This window comes from Arabidopsis lyrata, assembly GCF_000004255.2.
Source record: "Arabidopsis lyrata subsp. lyrata unplaced genomic scaffold ARALYscaffold_6, whole genome shotgun sequence".
Lineage (NCBI taxonomy): Eukaryota > Viridiplantae > Streptophyta > Magnoliopsida > Brassicales > Brassicaceae > Arabidopsis > Arabidopsis lyrata.
This window is the reverse complement of record NW_003302550.1, coordinates 9,484,313-9,498,975: the sequence shown is the minus strand read 5'-3', so window position 1 is coordinate 9,498,975 and position 14,663 is coordinate 9,484,313. Positions and strand designations below refer to the sequence as shown.

Here is a 14,663-nt window from a genome sequence, read left to right as displayed (position 1 = left end):
TTTCACATCTCTAATTTACGGTTTAAGTTAAAACCGATTTACAAACCGCAAAATGAGAGCAAATGTTTATTAATCTGACCCTTGGTATACACATTAACCTCTTTGGAGAACTTGACGGCGACTGTGTCTTCGTCTCCCGTCAGATCATCCGGAACACAAAACCCTGAACTCGTCAGGTGACTTCATCTTCTTCACTACTTTCCCATTTTAGAGGCCTTCCTGGTTTGAATAGGTCTGTTGAAAAATCGAGATTTGTGTCTGAATTCGTGCTAAATACGTCCTTGTTATACTTAGTATTCGAGATTGTTTCTGTGGAATCTTCGGTTCAGTTTCGCAAGCAAATCTGATGGACGAAGAATTTTTGAAGTTTTTGAAAGCGAAATACCGCGAACGGCCGCCGCTAACTTACTTAATTACTGGAGAGGATCTGATAAGCAAATTACCTGATGCTATGCGTTTAGAAGAAAATGTATACGCCAATGATGCAAGTCTAGAGTCATTTATCTCGTCTTGCCCAGTTCTTGAAGATTTGAGCATTCTTAGAATGGTAGAAGACAACATAAAGGTCCTACGAGTGCACTCTCTGACATTAACCAGTCTTGATATAGACTTTTATTTTGGTGAGAATGATGACATGGTTGATGATTTTGATACAAAACACTCAGAGGTTTTGATTGATGCCCCTCGACTCAAGTATTTGAAATTCCAAGATGATCTATCGGAGAGTAAAGTCATAACCAATTCGGGTTCCTTAGCCAAGGTCAACATTGTTTATGTCTTCAATGAGAATGATTGTGCTGATGTTGTTGATTTACCAAGGCGAAATATGGTCCGTAATTTTTTTATCAGTATCTCGGGAGTTAGAGATATGAAGATCTCTGGGCATTTTGTGGAGGTATTTATACATACTTACACACATTGTATTTGTATCTTGTGTTGATTCATGAAGTTTTTGCTCACTTTCATTCTTATTTGGTGAGCAGTTTCTCTATTGTAACATGGACTTTGACCCACTGCCCCAGTTTCGCAACCTTTCCCGTTTAAAAGCCAAGTTCTCTTTATATTTTTTGGAAATTCTGCCAACTCTTCTCGAGAGCTGTCCCAATCTAAAATCGCTCGTCTTGGTGTTGGTGATGACTTGCACAACCCTTAAGCTTTTACTCAAAATACTTTGAGGAATGTGTTATCATATATTCATTCCTGTTTGTTTGGAATGTTGGGTTTATGTAGGGATTTGATCCGTCGAAGGAGGATGAGCAGATAAAATTCACATCCGTACCTCGGTGTTTGGTATCGTCACTCGAGTCTGTAGAGATAAAATATTTCAACGGAAAGCCTGCTAAAATGGAAGTAGCAAGGTACTTTTTAGAAAACTCAGGAGTTCTCCAAAAACTTGTTCTGCATTTGAGGTGTTCCACGCTAGAAGAAGGATTTTGCATCTTAAGGGATCTCCTTGCATTGCCCAGAGGATCTAGCACATGTCGAATCGTCGTTTGTTGACGGCTTGAAAGGTTTTAGGTAGGTCTATGATCAGATTAAGAGTAGTGTTCCCAGCTGGTTACTTAAGTTGGACTTGGATTTTTTATTTTGTTGCTTATGATGTTTTTGTGAGCTTTTGGGATTTCCTTGTATTGCGTAGGTGATTTAACACCTGTCAAATCCTATATGTTGCTGGATTTAGGACTAAGACTTTAGGTTGAAGAAAAAGGTTCTGTTAAAATAACTTGGATTTTGATTGTGTTAACTTAAATTCTCTTTTCATATTTTTGTTAGGATGATGTTTGAGGATTCCAAAACTCAAAAGTTTAAAGTGGTTTCGATTTTGCATTAAGAGATTATTATAAAACTCAAAAGTTCAAAGCCTCTAAGTGGGCCTCAGGCCCAATAAAAAGAAATATTTTTCCTTATTACAGACGAATCTCTCAAAACCTCCAGTGACTCTGAGAGGGTATCAATCAAGAGCTCCGGTGCTACATTCTTCGGCGACGAATCGACGGTGAGCTCTTTCTTGCTCTACTCTTCTTCTATTGTCTCTCCTCTACATAGAATCAGAAAACCACGAAACCGTAAATCGACGAAGTGATTCTGTTGCTGACTTAATTTCACTCAGTTTCTCTGGCTTAGCATTTTTCTAATCTGCTCCAGTTTTGAATGTATTCATGTTCATTTTACTCTGTTACAATGCCGCATATGCATAGATATGTCTATTTATGTTTAAATTGTAAATTTTGTAGATCTTCAAGTGTGCCTGAAAGTGAAACAAACAATGACAGAGAGAGAGTAAGAGGTCGTAGCACAGGAGAAGATAGGATAAGTTTGTTACCGGATCATTTGCTGTGTCAGATACTCTCACATCTTCCTACAAAGATTGCTGTTAGGACTAGTGTTTTGTCCAAGAGATGGAAAAGTGTCTGGCTTTCGTATCCTATGTTGGATTTGAAGATTTCAGATTTCCGTTCGTTACCATGATTTTGTGAGCTTTATGAACAGGTTCTTAGACTACTCTAAGGAACTATGCATACAGAAGTCAAAACTTTCGTTTGTGATAAATCACCGTGATCCATCTTACATGACGCGGTGGATCCACAATGCGATTATGCGTAAAGTTCAACACTTGGATCGAGAAGTTTCGCAATAAGCAATTTGAGTTCATCTGCCAAGGTAGATATTGATGTCAATTATGATGTTTTTTACAATCATTCTGCTGGAAATGTCTCCTCAAAGAGAAGCGCAGTGAGAAAATTCCTCATCGGTCTCCCAAACGTAAGGGATATGACTATAAGTGGAAAAACTTTGAAGGTATATATTTGACCGTCTTTTTGGATGTCAATGGAGTATATAAAAATTCAAACGTCTCTCTGGATAAAAATTTTAGTCTTTTCTTTGTGTTTTCAGATTAATTTGTCTCTACTTGAACCAAGAACTGCTGCCCCAGTTTCCTCAAATCCTTGGTTTTGGTGATGATTTAGCTTAAACTTTACCTTATTGCTAACTCACATTATCATGATTAAGATAACTACCTTACTTACCTACTTCTTGAATGATTTATATGCAGGAGCTGATGGAATACAAGAATGAACAAATGATGCTCTCATCATCAGTTCCAGAATGTTTAATATCGTCCATGGAATATGTCGAGATGAAAATACCAATAAACCAAGCTGGAGCGGAATTGAAACTAGTAAAGTATTTCCTCGAGAATTCGGCAGTGCTCAAGAAGTTTATGCTGCGATTGGGTTGTAGCGAAATGGACGAAGAGTCTGTCATCTTCATGGACCTGTTGAAATTTAGGAGATACTCTACTTCTTGTGAAGTAGTTGTTGAAAGTGTAGAAGCTTATCCAACTATGATACACAGGTTTTTGTAACACTTCAGTTTGCAGTTTCCCTTTTAGTATAGTCTGGTATTGTGATTTTATGTATATTCTTACCCGAACCGGTTAATTTTTTATTCTTTACGTATTTACGTTTCATTTTTTATTTTTCACAAATCCTCTTCAGTTAACTACCATCTCTTCAGTTAACTACCATCTCTAGTTTAGATTTTTATATTATCTTTCCATCTAAAGCCATTTAAAAGAAGGGTTTCTTAAGCAGAGAGAATCTAAAGGCTCTTTGAAGCGAATCTGTGGGGGCGGCGATATTCGCCGCTATTGGTTTCTTCGGCAGCGAAGAATTGTTGGTAATTTTGTATTTCTATTTCTCTCTTATGTTCCTCTTTTGAGCATTGGTATGTCCGATAAATAGCGGAATAGCTGAATCATGCAATATGGAAACCATGGATCATCTTCTTATAACGATTTTTGCATTTTTGTTTGTGATGCAGATAACTTGTCTTGAATGTTTTTCCCAAAAGAGAAATCAAATGAGCAACCGTGGAGATAGGATAAGCAGCCTACCTGATGATTTGCTATGTCAGATACTCTCTAATCTTCCTACAAAGAATGTTGTTTCTACTAGCATTTTGTCCACCAGATGGAGAAATCTCTGGCTTTCGAACCCTCTCTTTGATATAGACATTGATGATTTTGATGATTTCAACGATTTTGTCAGTTTCGCCTCTGGATTTCTAGATTTCCATAAGGACTCATGCTTACACAAGTTCAAGATTTTTGGTAAGAGGAAAGATGTTAGTATGTGTACAATCATGTGGTGGCTCCATAATGCAGTTAAGCGTAAAATCCGACATCTTGATGTCGAGTGTTATTTGGAACAGACGATTGATATGGTGCCTCTAAGCCTTTACTTAAGTGAGACTTTGGTTTCATTGAGAGTTAAGTGTTTGGTTCTGGTTTGTTTCGAGTTTGTGTCTTTGCCTAATCTCAAGGTGATGCATCTAGAAGAGATTATATACAGTGATGGTGATGATGATGATGATGATACTCTGGAGAATTTTATCTCATCTTGCCCGGTTCTTGAAGATTTAACCGTTGTTAGGATTGTAGATGAAACCGACGTTAAGGTTTTACGGGTGCGCTCTCAGTCACTAAACAGTCTCAAAATCGTTGTTGATTGTACCAAGGAGTGGTGCATAGGTGCTAATGGCGATTGGAAGGTTTTCATTGATGCTCCTAGACTCGCTTATCTGAGTCTTACAGATACTTATTCAGTGAGTTTTGAAATAAGTAATTTGGGTTCATCCGCAGAGGTAGATATTGATGTCAGTTTCAAGGTGAACAAAATTTGGGATCTAGATGACTCGTTCGATAGAAGCAACGTCTGTATATTACTCACCGGACTCGCAAGCGTAAGGGACATGACTATAAGGGAAACAACTTTGAAGGTATTCGCATATATATACAGTTGAACTTTTGAATGTGTCTTATTTGGATGAAAATCACAATTTCTTGGTGTTTTGCAGATCATGTGTCACTATCTGAAGCACGAACCGATGCCTCAGTTTCATAACATGACGCGGTTACAGGTGGATTTCTATATTTCTGATTTGGAAATGTTGCCAGGCATTCTTGAGAGCTGTCCAAATCTCAAACTCCTTGTCGTGGTAATTGATTCTTCTTTAAAAACCATATGTTTCAGTTTCACCACTAGAACAAAATTCTTAAATCATTTGTTTGGGATGATAGGATCTGCAGAAGGTGAGAGGTAGAGTGGAAAATGAAGAAATAAGTTTATCATCATCATCAGTGCCAAAGTGTTTGCAATCAAGCCTTGAGGATGTTGCGATTATAAGACCCAACTATGGAAATGGAGCAGAGATGAAACTATCAAAGTATTTCCTGGAGAATTCGCTAGTCCTCAAGAGGTTTACACTAGATATGGATTGTGATAACGAGGAACAAGAGAATATCATCTTTGAGCAATTCGAGACAGTCCAGAGACGTTCTAGTGCCTGTGAAGCCAGCCTTGTTGTACGTGATATGATGTATCCGTTGTCGGAATTGATGTTGTGAATTTTCACTTTAGTTCGGTTCAGTTTGGAAAACTCTGCTTATGGAATTTGGTTTGTAATTCGGATCTGTCTTTTTTTTTCTTTCAATTTGGAAAACTTTGGTTTGTAATTTGGATGATGTTTGAAACGCGTGTACTAGAGCTTGAATGTTCGAAATAAAGGCATAAACCCTAAAAAGACTCTCTCTTTCAATGCCTATGTGACAACAACTTCGCTAAGACTTCTTCTCCATCTCTATACCTATCAGGTCATTTCACTTTCTTCGTCACTTTCTGATTTTATAATGCTGATCTGTTTCTGAAACTCGTCCTAAATGGGTTCTTTATACTTAGAATTCTAGGTTTTCACTGCGGAATCTTCCTCGGTTCGATTTTGCGAGCGGATTTAATTTAATGGCGGATATGATAAGCAGATTACCCGATTCTTTGATAACTCAGATACTCTTGTATCTTCAGACAAAAGAAGCTGTTAGGACTAGTGTTTTGTCGAATAGGTGGAAAAGTGTCTGGCTTTTGATTCCCAAGTTGGATTTGGACTCTTCCGAGTTCCCAGATTACAATGCATTTGTGGGTTTTATGGAAAAGTTCCTAAATTTCTCTAGGGAAGAGAAGTCATGCTTGTACAAGCTCAGGCTAAGTATTCAGAAGGGTGAGAGTGATGATCACTCTTGTGTCACGCGTTGGATAGATTTTGTGGCTACACCTAAACTTAAGCATCTTGAAGTTGAGTTTGGTCCTGTGAAGCGTGAGTGTTTGGAAGTGATGCCCTTAAGCCTCTATATCGGTGAGACACTCCTTTTCTTAAGACTCCATCGGGTATTTTTGGGTAAGTTTGAGTCTGTGTCTTTACCTTGTCTCAAGACTATGCGTTTAGAACTAAACGTATATGCCAATGAGACGGGTCTAGATTTGCTTATCTCATCTTGTCCTGTTCTTGAAGATTTGATCATAGTTAGAAGGCTAGATGATAATGTAAAGCTTTTGCGAGTGCGCTCCCAGACATTAACCAGTCTCAGTATAGAAGCTGGTTCCAATGATGACGACGTTGAAGCTTTGGCTGAGGAATTTGAATATGAATATTTGAGGGTTTTGATTGATACCCATAGACTTAAGTATTTGAATCTCGAAGAGGATATATGTGGGTTTGATATTCTTAGCAATTTAGATTCCTTAACCAAGATTAATATTTGTGAGTATTTTGACCTGGAGGATAGTGCTGATGAAGCTGACATACGGAAGCGATACATGGTCCGTAATTTTTTCACCAGTATATCCGGGATTAGAGATATGAAGCTCTCTTTCGAGGCTTACGAGGTATATATGTCTATGCAATTCATATATATGGTCTTTCATGAAAATTTTGCTCACCAATATTCTTATATCCTCTTTTATGTTTTTTTTTATCTTTTTTTGTGAGTAAGTTCATCATGCCTATCAAGCTACTTTCACTCCAATTTTGCACCTGTCCTGTTTAGAAGTACAGCTTTATCTTTGCTCCCTGAAAACAGTACCAGAGTTTCTTAAAAGATGTCCGAATCTGAAATCCCTAATCTTGGTAATGACTTGTACAAACAAACTCTAGAGTTTAACTCAATACACTTACAAGATTTTGTTTGGTGTTATCCAAAATTCACTCATCCATTCTGAATGTTTTGTGTATTTACAGGATTTACTTTATTCCTCGGTGGCAGAACAAACAAGACTCTCGTCCGTGCCTAGGTGTGTGCGATCATCGCTCGAGTTTGTAGAGATAAAACTCATGTTCCATGTAAAGCCTATCGAAATGGAACTCACAAGGTACTTTGCAAAGAACTCTGTAATCCTCAAGAAACTTGTTATTCGTTTGAAAGATTCCGTTGAAGAAGACGATCAAGCTGTGTTAATCGCTCTTCTTACATTGCCGAGGCGATCTAGAATATGTAACATAGAGGTTATTGGACCGAGAAGATGACTTTTATGTTTATCTGTGATCAGAGTTTAGATTGGATTAAAATCAAAAACAGTGTGGGGATTTTGATTTCGTTAAACTCTGTTATTTGTGTTTTTGTGAGCTTTGATCAAACAACTCTTGGATGATGTTTGGGATTCCAAAAACATTTTAAAGGTTTTTGATTTTGTTGTCATGAAGATCTCTTGCCACACTTCCGAGGTATATGTCTATGCAATTCATATACATATATAATGGTCATTCATGAAATCGTTTCTCACAAATATTCACATCTCTTTTCTTTTTCTTTGTGAGTAGTTCATCTTAGAAGTTATGCGATTACCCCAATTTTGCAATCTGTCCTGTTTGGAAGCAGATTTTTCTTTAAGGGCCCTGAGATGTCTGCCAAATTTTCTTAAAAACTTTCCAAATCTAAAATCCCTAATATTGGTAATGAACTAACTTGCACAAACTCTTCAATTTACTTCAGAAACTTGTGAAATGTGTTATATACTATGATCAAATGTGTTAGTAAAGCTCATGGATGATGTTTGAGGATTTCAAAGTGATATTGTCTGATTTTTCCTTGTTTAGATCTCAAATTCAAGTACACATTTGATATTTCTTTTTTTTTTATTTAACGGATTTAGTTAGGTATAAATTGTTTGATATTATCTAAACCAAAAATCCCGCGGGAAAAAAACAGATAAACAAAAGATATATGTTAGATTCTTAGAAACCAGATAATTTTCCGAAACCCTAACCCTAGAAGACGAATCTCCTGAAGCCTCAGCTGCTAATGTAATTGACGGTGAGTTCTTATTTCTTCTAACCATCCTCTATTGATGCAGATCTTACGTGTGTCTCAAAAGTTAAGCAAACAATGAGCAAGAAGAGAGGACTAACATGTCAAGATAGGATAAGTTTGTTACCTGATCATTTGCTGTGTCAGATACTCTCTGATCTTCCTACAAAGATTGTTGTTAAGACTAGTGTTTTGTCCAAAAGATGGAAAAGAGTCTGGCTTTCGGTTCCTCTAGCCGATTTTGACGTTTTAGAGTTCCGTGGTTACTATGAATTTGCGAGTGTTGTCCATGGCTTTCTAGATATCCCTAGGGAGACATGTATACACAAGCTTAAACTTGCTCTTAATAGAAATCAGCGTGATCAGTCTTACTTGACGCAGTGGATACACAATGCGGTTATGCTTGAAGTTCAAGATTTGGATATTTTATCATGTGGTTGGAGTTATTTAGGTACGGAGCTGATGCCCCTTAGCCTTTACACCTGTGAGACTCTTGTATCCTTGAAACTCCATTATGTGTCATTGCCTGATTTTGATTATGTTTCTCTACCTCGTCTCAAGATCATGCATTTAGAAGACAACATTTACCCTAATGATGCTCTTTTGGAGAATCTTATCTCATCTTGCCCAGTTCTTGAAGATTTAAATGTCTCTAGAGATTTAGAGAATATCGTTAAGGTTTTACGAGTGTGTTCTCTGTCATTAAAGAGTCTCATACTTGTTCTCGATGGTGATCGGTATATTGAGGATGATGGTTGGGAGGTTGTGATTGATGCTCCTGGACTCAGCTATTTGAGTCTTAGAGATGACCAGTCTAAAAGTTTCGTATTAAGCAGTTTGAGTTCACCTACCAAGGTAGATATTGATATCAGTTTCGATTCGGTGAGAAGTGTATTGAGAAATGTCTCTTTAAAGAGAAGTGTAGTGAGAAACTTCTTCACCAGGCTCTCGAGCGTAAGGGACATGACTATGAGTGGAACAACTTTGAAGGTATATATATATATGTCAATGGGAGTAACTGAGTATTTGAACGTCTCTTTTGATGAAAAAAGTTGTCTTTTCTTTGTGTTTTCAGGTCCTCTCTCGCTCCATGAGACACGAACCGCTGCCACAGTTTCCTAACATGATCCAATTCTATGCGGTCTTCTATAACTCTGATTTGGAAAAGCTACCAAACTTTCTTGAGAGCTGTCCAAATCTCAAATCTCTTGTACTGGTGATGAATTTGGCTTAAACTTTTACCTTATGGCTTACTCACATCATCATTATAAAGATAACTGGTCTTATAATTCGTCTACTTCTTGGATGTTTTTTATATGCAGGAGCTGGAGGAATTTAAGAAGAATGAAATACTTATTCTCTCATCATCAATCCCAAAATGTTTAAGATCATCCCTGGAGTACGTTGAGATTCATACACGGATAAGCGGAGCTGAACCGGAAATGAAACTAGTAAAGTACTTCCTCGAGAATTCGGCAGTGCTCAAGAAGTTTACGCTGCAATTGGGTTGTAAAAGAATGGAGGAAGATTCTATCATCTTCAGGGAACTCCTGAGATTTAGGAGATGTTCTGCTTCGTGTGAAGTTGTTGTTGAAGTTTAAGGGACTTATCCAACACTAGTGATACACTAGTTTCTACAAGTTTCTATAACACTTAAATTTGCAGTTATTTTTTTATTCATTAGATTTCAATTTTTTTTTCTCACAAATCCCCTTCATAGTCAACTCCCATCTCTAGTTTAGATCTTTATTTTATCTTTCCATCTAAAGCCATTGTAAAGGAAGCTTTTCTTAAGCAGAGAGAATCTATAGACTCTTTGTAGCGAATCTGTGGGGGCCGGCGACAATCGCCGGCTATTGGTTTCTTGCGAAAAATCGACGGTGACTTTTCATTTCTCTCTAAAATATTTCGCTTTTGACCATTAGTATGTTAGATGAATAGTGGAATAGCTGAATTATGAAATAATGGTATCTATATGGAAACCATGGATCATCTTTTGAAAACTTTCGGTTTTCGCATTTTTGTTTGTGATGCAGATAACTTGTGTTGAATGTTTTTCCCAAAAGAGAAATCAAATGAGTAACCGAGGAGCAAATCATAGATCTAGAGAAGATAGGATAAGTAGCTTACCTGATCATTTGCTATGTCAGATACTCTCTGATCTTCCTACGAAGAATGCTGTTACTACTAGCATTTTGTCCACCAGATGGAGAAATATCTGGCTTTCAATCCCTATCTTGGATATAGACATTGTTGATGTCACTACATTCGTCACTTTCGCCTCTCGGTTTCTAGATTTCTCTAAGGATTCATGCTTACACAAGCTCAAGCTTTCTTTTGGGAGGGAAGATGTTGATATGTGTACAATCAAGCCGTGGATCGAAGACGCATTTAAGCGTAAAATCCAACATCTTGAAGTTGACAGTCGTGTGGATGAAATGATTGATATGCTGCATCTAACCTTTTACTTATCTGAGACTTTGGTTTCATTGAGACTTCATTTTGTGTTGCTGCATCGTTTCGTGTTTGTGTCTTTACCATATCTCAAGGTGATGCATTTAGAAGATAATATATACAATGATGATGATACTCTGGAGAGCTTGATCTCATCCTGCCCGGTTCTTGAAGATTTAACTGTCGTTAGGAGTGTAGATGAAACAACCGTTAAGGTTTTACGGGTGCGCTCTCAGTCACTAAATAGTCTCAAACTCGTTCTTGATAGTTCCAAGTGTTGGTATAATGATGATAGTGGCGATTGGGAAGTTATCATTGATGCTCCTCGGCTCGCGTATCTGAGTCTTAAAGATGATCAGTCAGTGAGTTTTGTGATAAGCAATTTGGGTTCGATATTTGGGAACTCGAAGACTCGTTCGAGAGAAGCAATGTCGGTAAATTACTCACCGGGCTCTCAAGTGTAAGGGACATGACTATAAGTGGAAAAACTTTCAAGGTATATATATATATATATATATTATTATTATTTTTGAATGTAATGTTAAATTATATTCAAAAGAAAAAATATAACGTTTATCGGATTGCTGAAAAAATATAAGCTAAAAGAAAGTTAAACGTTGCCAACTACAAACTTCATATATATATAAAGCTGAACATTTGAATGTTGTCTCTTTGGATGAAATTGCAATTTCTTTGTGTTTGCAGATCATTTGTCACTACTTGAAGGACGAACCGATGCCTCAGTATCGTAACATGACGTGGTTACAAGCGAAATTCTATATTTGTGATTTGGATATGTTGCCATGCGTTCTCGAGAGCTGTCCAAATCTCAAATCCCTTGTCTTGGTAAATGATTTTACTTTAAAAACCACATGTTTCACTTTTATTTTTATAAAAGTCGTTTTATATATTCATCTGTTTGGGATAATAAACATATGCAGAAGCTGAAAGGTGTAATGGAAAATGAAGAAATAATTTTATCATCATCATCAGTGCCAAAGTGTTTGCAATCAAGCCTAGAGAATGTTGAGATTATAAGATACAAAGATTGGAATGGAGCAGAGATAAAACTATCAAAATATTTCTTGGAGAATTCGCAAGTCCTCAAGGAGTTTAAGCTATGCAAAGATTGTTATAGCGAGGAACAAGAGTCTCTCGTTGTTAGGGAACTCATGACATTCCAGAGATGTTCTAGTGCTTGCGAAGTCAACGTTGTTAGATTTCAAAGATGAGGTTTGATTCCTGGCCATGCGGAATTCACATGACGGCTGCAGGCTTCCAGGACCACGTCAGCTCCGTTTGGACACGACGCTAATCGGGCCACTTTGGTGGGACCGGACACCTGGGTTATTAAAAAAAAAAAAAAAAAAGAGGTTTGAGTTGATTGTTCTTACTGCTGTGATATTTTTTGTTTTAGTTCGGTTCATTTCCAAAAACTTTGATTCGGTTTGGTTGTAACAAAATTGGATTTGGTTTAGTCTCGGTCCGCATAGTTTCATATTAATTCGATTTGGCTTAGCATTTGTGCATCAATTTAAGGCGTTTATCTTATCAGTAATAAATTAATATTGACGAACAAACTAATTTTATGGTTGCAATTCGAGTCTTCTTTCTCATATCAGCAATATTCATATACTGAATTACATAGGAAAGTAGCAACTGCAATACTCAAAATAGCTCTTCCGATAAAAAGTTTTAAGATAAAATAAGATAATAATCCAAAAGCACCCTTCAAGACTTGTTTCACCATCTAATACTCAAAAACACCTCTCCTTGATATCCACCTCCTCATTAAGCTCTACCCTTGCCCTTGCTCTTGTTGTTAGAACCACCAAATTGTTTGCCCGAATTGAATCTGTACACACAGCATCATTACACCATCAATGATTAGATTTATTCACACATCATCAGGCTGTGAGAAAGATGAAGAAAGAGACTACTTACTTCTTGTTACCACCGGATGATTGACCTCCAGCCTTGGGGCTCTGGTTAGCATTCACAGGAGACTTTCCACTCTTCTTAGCTGGGTGTGGTGTGGCTGTGTGTCCTCCTTTCTTCTTCTCTTCTGTATCCAGACAATATGGATCTTGTTCATCAGTATACAAACAAAATCCTACGAAAGCTCTCTATGCCCCTCATAATTCTGATCATCTAACCATAAGATCAGGACTAGAAATCTACAAAGATAAAGAAACAGTTTCATCTATTAACCTGTCTTCTGAGGAGTAGCTGCTGGTGCTGCTGCTGGTTTTGCCTTCTTTCCCGAGACAGGTGTTTTGGATGTAGATTCATTAGGCCTCTTCTTGTTGATTGGCTCGGGCTATTCATAAATCATATGAAACATTAAGGTGAGAAAAAGGATTATGTAGAAAGAAAGATAACAGATCAAATGTTAGTTAGACAAATGTATCTACCTTCTTGGGAGTCTCTTCTTCTTCTTCCTCTGATTCATCCTCCTCATCATCTGAATCATCCTCGTCAACATCCATCTACAAAAAATCATCACAAGAGAATTTATCACCCTAGTCAACACCTGAACGCATGTATACACATAGTATCTGAAGTAGAAACCAAATTCATAGACAGGGTTACAAAAACTCACTCCTTTCTCAGAGTCATCATCATCAGCAGACTCATCTTCCTCGTCAGAGGAATCCTCATCATCTTCTGATTCAGGCTTCACTTCTGCAGGCTTCACTTCTGCAGGCTTGGCCTTTGGCTTTGAGTCAGCCTTAACAACATTCGAAGCAGCTGCTCCAGCACTTCCTGAAATGCAATGGAAAACAAAATTTGAGATCACAACTTTTCAAGATAAGAAACAAAGACATCAGTAGCATCTACAACACATACCATTGACAGCAACAGCAGCAGGAACAGGGGCAGGAACAGCTTCAGGAACATCCTCCTCTTCTGAACTAGTGTAGTCCTCACCATCATCCGTGGAAACACAATCAACAAGAATTAAGGAACACACAATTCCTAAAACATGTAACTTAATCTTTTTTGTATCTTCCATCATTAATAGATAAACAAAGACCAAACACATAAAACAATTCTGTCAAAAAGGATATTGGTCAATGTTGGGGGATCTGTAGCCAACGAAGTGGACGGTTCCTTTGGTACCATTGTGGGAAATCTCAAACTCTCTCTCAAAGACCAAATCAAAGCTAATCTGAGGGAACTTCTCTTGTGAAAGTGTTCCAATAACAAGCTTAGTCCCATCAACAGTGACAGTCAAAACCACAGATTCTCCAGATTTCACTTTGCAGTCAAGTGAAGCCTACACATAAAGAGAACCAAAACATCAAGAGACTGTTTGAGCTAAATCCTGAAAAGTTTTACTATTTGGAAATCTGAAAGATAACCTGAGAAATGTGGACAAGGCTGTCTTCTTCAGGAGTCACCTTAGTAGGCTTCCCTGGTTTCACTTCAATTCCTAAATAACATTGTAAAAAGCAATCAAACATAAATCATTCATCAACATGAGAAACATCTCAACAAAATCCAAGTTGATACAGAAACCAAGCTCTATGTTGAAATAGTTACAACCTTAACCCTAAATAAGCTCCAAACGCAACAAAATATGAACAGATACATGATTCAACAGGTTAAAAATCGTTCAGAAACTCTTCGAAGAAAGAAACGAACACGAAATACAGCAAAATACGAGTCTCTATAGAAAATCGATCAAAATTCTCGGAGCGTGAAAACAGGAAAGAGTAGAGGAGATTTATGAAGAGAAGAAGTCAGATTCTTACCCCAGAACTCCATTGTTGTTGAGCGTGGAAGAGAAAAGAAGTTGTTAGGGTTTTTTTAGAAGCGAAAGAGAGAAATTGCAGTGAAAGAGGCAGAGAAGAAGAAGAGGTTTTGGGGCCTTTTTATAATCGAAAGAGGTTTAAGAAGAGCCTCCCTTTAGGGTTCTTGGCGAGTCTATACGGCGTCGTGTTCCCCTAATTTCGTAACGCTTGCATTATTTTGGAATATTGCGTAATATAAAAAAATATCTGTTTATTTGGTAAAGATCCTAAATTCATATATGAAAAAATTAACTTATATATTCCGAGATTAT

The 14,663-nt window shown here is 37.4% G+C and overlaps 6 protein-coding genes across 11 annotated transcripts; 5 read left to right on the top strand and 1 right to left on the bottom strand.

The window, feature by feature from the left end:
- Positions 1-121: 121 nt before the first annotated feature.
- On the top strand, positions 122-1,681 carry LOC110227841 (FBD-associated F-box protein At5g22730-like). 2 transcript variants are annotated; one of them, XM_021023630.1, is made up of 4 exons: positions 122-895; positions 984-1,130; positions 1,231-1,358; positions 1,446-1,681. In XM_021023630.1, the coding sequence occupies exons 1-4, from the start codon at positions 347-349 to the stop codon at positions 1,498-1,500; spliced, it is 879 nt and encodes a 292-aa protein (XP_020879289.1). In that variant the 5' UTR covers positions 122-346; the 3' UTR covers positions 1,501-1,681. The 2 variants fall into 2 exon arrangements, with proteins under 2 accessions (XP_020879289.1, XP_020879288.1); XM_021023629.1 differs by having other exon boundaries at positions 1,231-1,681.
- A 196-nt stretch (positions 1,682-1,877) lies between these two features.
- Positions 1,878-5,534, top strand: LOC9310149 (F-box/FBD/LRR-repeat protein At5g22660). 4 transcript variants are annotated; one of them, XM_021023622.1, is made up of 8 exons: positions 1,878-1,996; positions 2,235-2,799; positions 2,896-2,957; positions 3,056-3,357; positions 3,597-3,681; positions 3,826-4,782; positions 4,861-5,001; positions 5,084-5,534. In XM_021023622.1, exons 6-8 carry the CDS (start codon positions 3,865-3,867, stop codon positions 5,408-5,410), a joined length of 1,386 nt encoding a protein of 461 aa, XP_020879281.1. In that variant the 5' UTR covers positions 1,878-1,996; positions 2,235-2,799; positions 2,896-2,957; positions 3,056-3,357; positions 3,597-3,681; positions 3,826-3,864; the 3' UTR covers positions 5,411-5,534. The 4 variants fall into 4 exon arrangements, with proteins under 4 accessions (XP_020879281.1, XP_020879280.1, XP_020879282.1 ...); XM_021023623.1 differs by having other exon boundaries at positions 1,892-1,996; positions 3,056-3,681; positions 3,826-3,913; positions 4,073-4,782; XM_021023621.1 differs by having other exon boundaries at positions 3,056-3,681.
- Positions 5,535-5,578: 44 nt separating this feature from the next.
- On the top strand, positions 5,579-7,484 carry LOC9310148 (putative FBD-associated F-box protein At5g22720). 2 transcript variants are annotated; one of them, XM_021023625.1, is made up of 4 exons: positions 5,579-5,656; positions 5,742-6,722; positions 6,830-6,963; positions 7,075-7,484. In XM_021023625.1, the coding sequence occupies exons 2-3, from the start codon at positions 5,802-5,804 to the stop codon at positions 6,881-6,883; spliced, it is 975 nt and encodes a 324-aa protein (XP_020879284.1). In that variant the 5' UTR covers positions 5,579-5,656; positions 5,742-5,801; the 3' UTR covers positions 6,884-6,963; positions 7,075-7,484. The 2 variants fall into 2 exon arrangements, with proteins under 2 accessions (XP_020879284.1, XP_020879285.1); XM_021023626.1 differs by having other exon boundaries at positions 5,582-5,656; positions 5,750-6,722.
- Positions 7,485-7,619: 135 nt separating this feature from the next.
- On the top strand, positions 7,620-9,763 carry LOC9308085 (putative F-box/FBD/LRR-repeat protein At5g22670). The gene is made up of 3 exons (XM_002874034.2): positions 7,620-9,130; positions 9,216-9,356; positions 9,463-9,763. Exons 1-3 carry the CDS (start codon positions 8,219-8,221, stop codon positions 9,739-9,741), a joined length of 1,332 nt encoding a protein of 443 aa, XP_002874080.2. The 5' UTR covers positions 7,620-8,218; the 3' UTR covers positions 9,742-9,763.
- A 175-nt stretch (positions 9,764-9,938) lies between these two features.
- LOC110227840 (F-box/FBD/LRR-repeat protein At5g22660) lies at positions 9,939-11,945 on the top strand. Its single transcript, XM_021023624.1, is given in 5 exon segments — positions 9,939-10,020; positions 10,177-10,978; positions 10,981-11,090; positions 11,300-11,440; positions 11,536-11,945. Coding segments are annotated over 4 exon segments (1,305 nt in total). The 5' UTR covers positions 9,939-10,020; positions 10,177-10,215; the 3' UTR covers positions 11,827-11,945.
- A 238-nt stretch (positions 11,946-12,183) lies between these two features.
- On the bottom strand, positions 12,184-14,471 carry LOC9308084 (histone deacetylase HDT2). The gene is made up of 9 exons (XM_021023628.1): positions 14,353-14,471; positions 13,960-14,030; positions 13,666-13,874; positions 13,445-13,533; positions 13,197-13,360; positions 13,009-13,083; positions 12,806-12,914; positions 12,539-12,659; positions 12,184-12,449 (listed from the first exon to the last, which is right to left on the bottom strand). The coding sequence occupies exons 1-9, from the start codon at positions 14,363-14,365 to the stop codon at positions 12,386-12,388; spliced, it is 915 nt and encodes a 304-aa protein (XP_020879287.1). The 5' UTR covers positions 14,366-14,471; the 3' UTR covers positions 12,184-12,385.
- Between the last annotated feature and the right edge of the window lie 192 nt (positions 14,472-14,663).

Bases quoted from the DNA above. Each gene is read 5' to 3' on its own strand.
- LOC9310148 (XM_021023625.1), top strand. From the start codon at position 5,802: ATGGCGGATATGATAAGCAGATTACCCGATTCTTTGATAACTCAGATA. The intron at 6,723-6,829 runs GTATATATGTCT...TTTGTGAGTAAG, and splicing joins TCTCTTTCGAGGCTTACGAG to TTCATCATGCCTATCAAGCT.
- LOC9310149 (XM_021023620.1), top strand. From the start codon at position 3,820: ATGCAGATAACTTGTCTTGAATGTTTTTCCCAAAAGAGAAATCAAATG. The intron at 4,783-4,860 runs GTATTCGCATAT...GGTGTTTTGCAG, and splicing joins TAAGGGAAACAACTTTGAAG to ATCATGTGTCACTATCTGAA. The intron at 5,002-5,083 runs GTAATTGATTCT...TTGGGATGATAG, and splicing joins ATCTCAAACTCCTTGTCGTG to GATCTGCAGAAGGTGAGAGG.
- LOC9308085 (XM_002874034.2), top strand. From the start codon at position 8,219: ATGAGCAAGAAGAGAGGACTAACATGTCAAGATAGGATAAGTTTGTTA. The intron at 9,131-9,215 runs GTATATATATAT...TTGTGTTTTCAG, and splicing joins TGAGTGGAACAACTTTGAAG to GTCCTCTCTCGCTCCATGAG. The intron at 9,357-9,462 runs GTGATGAATTTG...TTTTATATGCAG, and splicing joins ATCTCAAATCTCTTGTACTG to GAGCTGGAGGAATTTAAGAA.
- LOC110227841 (XM_021023629.1), top strand. From the start codon at position 347: ATGGACGAAGAATTTTTGAAGTTTTTGAAAGCGAAATACCGCGAACGG. The intron at 896-983 runs GTATTTATACAT...TTTGGTGAGCAG, and splicing joins TCTCTGGGCATTTTGTGGAG to TTTCTCTATTGTAACATGGA. The intron at 1,131-1,230 runs GTGATGACTTGC...GGGTTTATGTAG, and splicing joins AATCGCTCGTCTTGGTGTTG to GGATTTGATCCGTCGAAGGA.
- LOC9308084 (XM_021023628.1), bottom strand. The intron at 12,915-13,008 runs GTAGATACATTT...ATTTATGAATAG, and splicing joins AAGAAGAGACTCCCAAGAAG to CCCGAGCCAATCAACAAGAA. The intron at 12,660-12,805 runs GTTAATAGATGA...GTCTGGATACAG, and splicing joins AGCTACTCCTCAGAAGACAG to AAGAGAAGAAGAAAGGAGGA.